This window comes from Austrofundulus limnaeus, unplaced genomic scaffold (assembly GCF_001266775.1).
Source record: "Austrofundulus limnaeus strain Quisiro unplaced genomic scaffold, Austrofundulus_limnaeus-1.0 Scaffold1678, whole genome shotgun sequence".
Classification (NCBI taxonomy): Eukaryota; Metazoa; Chordata; class Actinopteri; order Cyprinodontiformes; family Rivulidae; genus Austrofundulus; species Austrofundulus limnaeus.
Window position 1 is genome coordinate 122 of NW_013954080.1, and position 2261 is coordinate 2382.

General features: G+C 37.4%; 1 protein-coding gene across 1 annotated transcript in view; it reads left to right on the forward strand.

The window, feature by feature from the left end:
• Window positions 1-759: 759 nt before the first annotated feature.
• LOC106536086 (pleckstrin homology domain-containing family A member 7) overlaps window positions 760-2261 on the forward strand; it is a gene marked incomplete at its 5' end in the record, with an annotated part of 32032 nt that continues 30530 nt past the window's right edge. Inside the window, 1 exon segment of the mRNA XM_014033256.1 lies at window positions 760-881. Coding sequence (XP_013888710.1) covers window positions 760-881 — 122 coding nt within the window.

The window sequence follows — 2261 nt, forward strand, 5'->3', positions numbered from 1 at the left end:
GCTTTAGATCACATTTATAAATTGATGGTACACACATCTGAGGCAGTGGGTCCAATGTATTACCCAGGAAATCTTGAACGTATGACGGAATCATGGTGGAATAGAACCACCAACTCTCTCATTATTCCCCTAACCACTCCATTCAGAATGCATATGAAGAAATGGTCATCTTTACTTTAGAGTAAGCTTGCTATAAGCCGGTCACTTGTTTCATATCAGGTGTAAGTACAGCAAAATTACCTTTTGATCTCACTTCCTCTATGAACGACAACCACAATTCATGTAATGGTCTTTCTTCAAAAGATATGTATGTGCTAACATTTAGCACCCTAATAAAAACCTTTCTTTTTAGGGAAGTTTGTAATCTGTGACTTGCTTTTACATAGTGAATTTAGGTGAGGACATTTGAGTTAGAGGTTCTATATTTTTCTTTTCTCATATAAAACTATATTTTCTCATTTGTTTGAAGTTGTGTCCTGTGTTGAACTCCCTGTTTGTAGCTGGTGTTAATGTCTGCATTTTATTTGTTGTGTAATGTCCTTCATTGGCGCGCTCTGCCTTGGTTGGTGCTTGTGCTGCTGCTGGAGTTGCTTCTGTGATTGGACAGCATGGTGTCACCCTTTCACTTTTACACTGTCTGAGAGAAGATTTCTGGATCTCTGACCATGGTTTGAACCAGTCTCTCCTCTCTTCCAATAGGCTAGCCACACTGGTATGCGCTCTTACATTTACAAGCAGAGCTCTGTGATTGGCTCGCAGGCAGAGCACACTGGCATGCGAACGTATTACTTCAGTGCCGACACCCAGGAGGACATGACCACCTGGCTGAAAGCCATGAACCAGGCTGCACGGATGCAGAACCATGCCAACGCACTCATCAGGTAGGACCACACACAAACACAAGTCTGGGTTTCATTTTTGTGGTTTTGCACTGACTCGAACCCTAATCTTAACTATTACAAAGGCTTAACACTAWCCAACACCAAACTCAATTCACACCTTAGCCTTAAACCTAACCCCAACAAAAAATACACTCCACTATATTAGGAACAGACCTTGGTTCCCATTAAGACCACTGCTTCTGACAAGGCTGGTATTAAACCTGAAAATACAATAAAAAGAAAAATCAACAAACATACTTAGAGTTTTATTACAGATGAGCACACTTAAAAAATTGTCTTTGCCCTAAATTATTCAACTGTTGAATTCCAGCTATACACTCAGAGGTAATAAGAATATGATAATCCGACACTCAACACTGAGCAGTTTAATAAACAGATGAAGAAGAATCATGAATTGCTTTCAGCACCAAAGTTTACAGAGCATCATGTATTCTTGTTTGTACTGATAAAACATTTCTTTCTTCTTTGACTCATGAGCTCCCCCCTGTGTTTCTTGCATTAAGTGATCTTTTTGTCATCTTTCTTCCATCGGTGTCATTATTGTTGGTAATCCTCATTTTAAGACATTTAACATGGTCATGGTGGGTGCATTTATCAAAAACAGCATTCAGGATTCTCAGAAATGATTTGAGTCAACAGACATTTCACTTAAAATTCTATTTACCTGATAATCCTCTTACATTCTAACATTTCCTGATGCATTTTTTTCTCTTTTAAGTGATCATTCACCATAAAGGGCATCTCATAAACCTCTGCATTGACTCTATTGAAACTCCTACAAAGAAATTATTTTATGTACTTCTACAACTAATTCACTTTTATAATTTACAATTCTGCTGGTCGCTACAGTTATTGAACATAGTAACACAAAAATGTCTGTAGTTCAGTCTTTTTTCAGATATTGGTCTGTAACTTGGTGTGAATCTTCCCCAACACATACTCTGAGCAATAACAGATCAGGCAAGACTTCTGTTAAGAACTTTATTTATTTAATTAATTAATTTTTTTATTTACCATTATTTTACCAGGCAAGTCCCTTTGAGATCTCAGATCTGTTTTTCAAGGGAGGCCTGGGCCTGAAGGCAACCTATTGTACACGCAAGGTGGCGAGTGCTAACTGTGATTTTCTTCTATTTCTAATTTATTAGGAGTTTTGATTCTTTAATAATATATTTTATTCAGTATATATACAGTATATACTATATATTAGGGGTGCAACAATACATGTACCCATATCGAATCGCACTGAACAGTGCTGTGTCAAACAATACAGATTTTAAAAATTCACTTTATCAACTTGTCTTCTGAAGATGCTCTGTGTTGAAGGATCAGTGGATCTGTGTTCGACTACTCCACCTA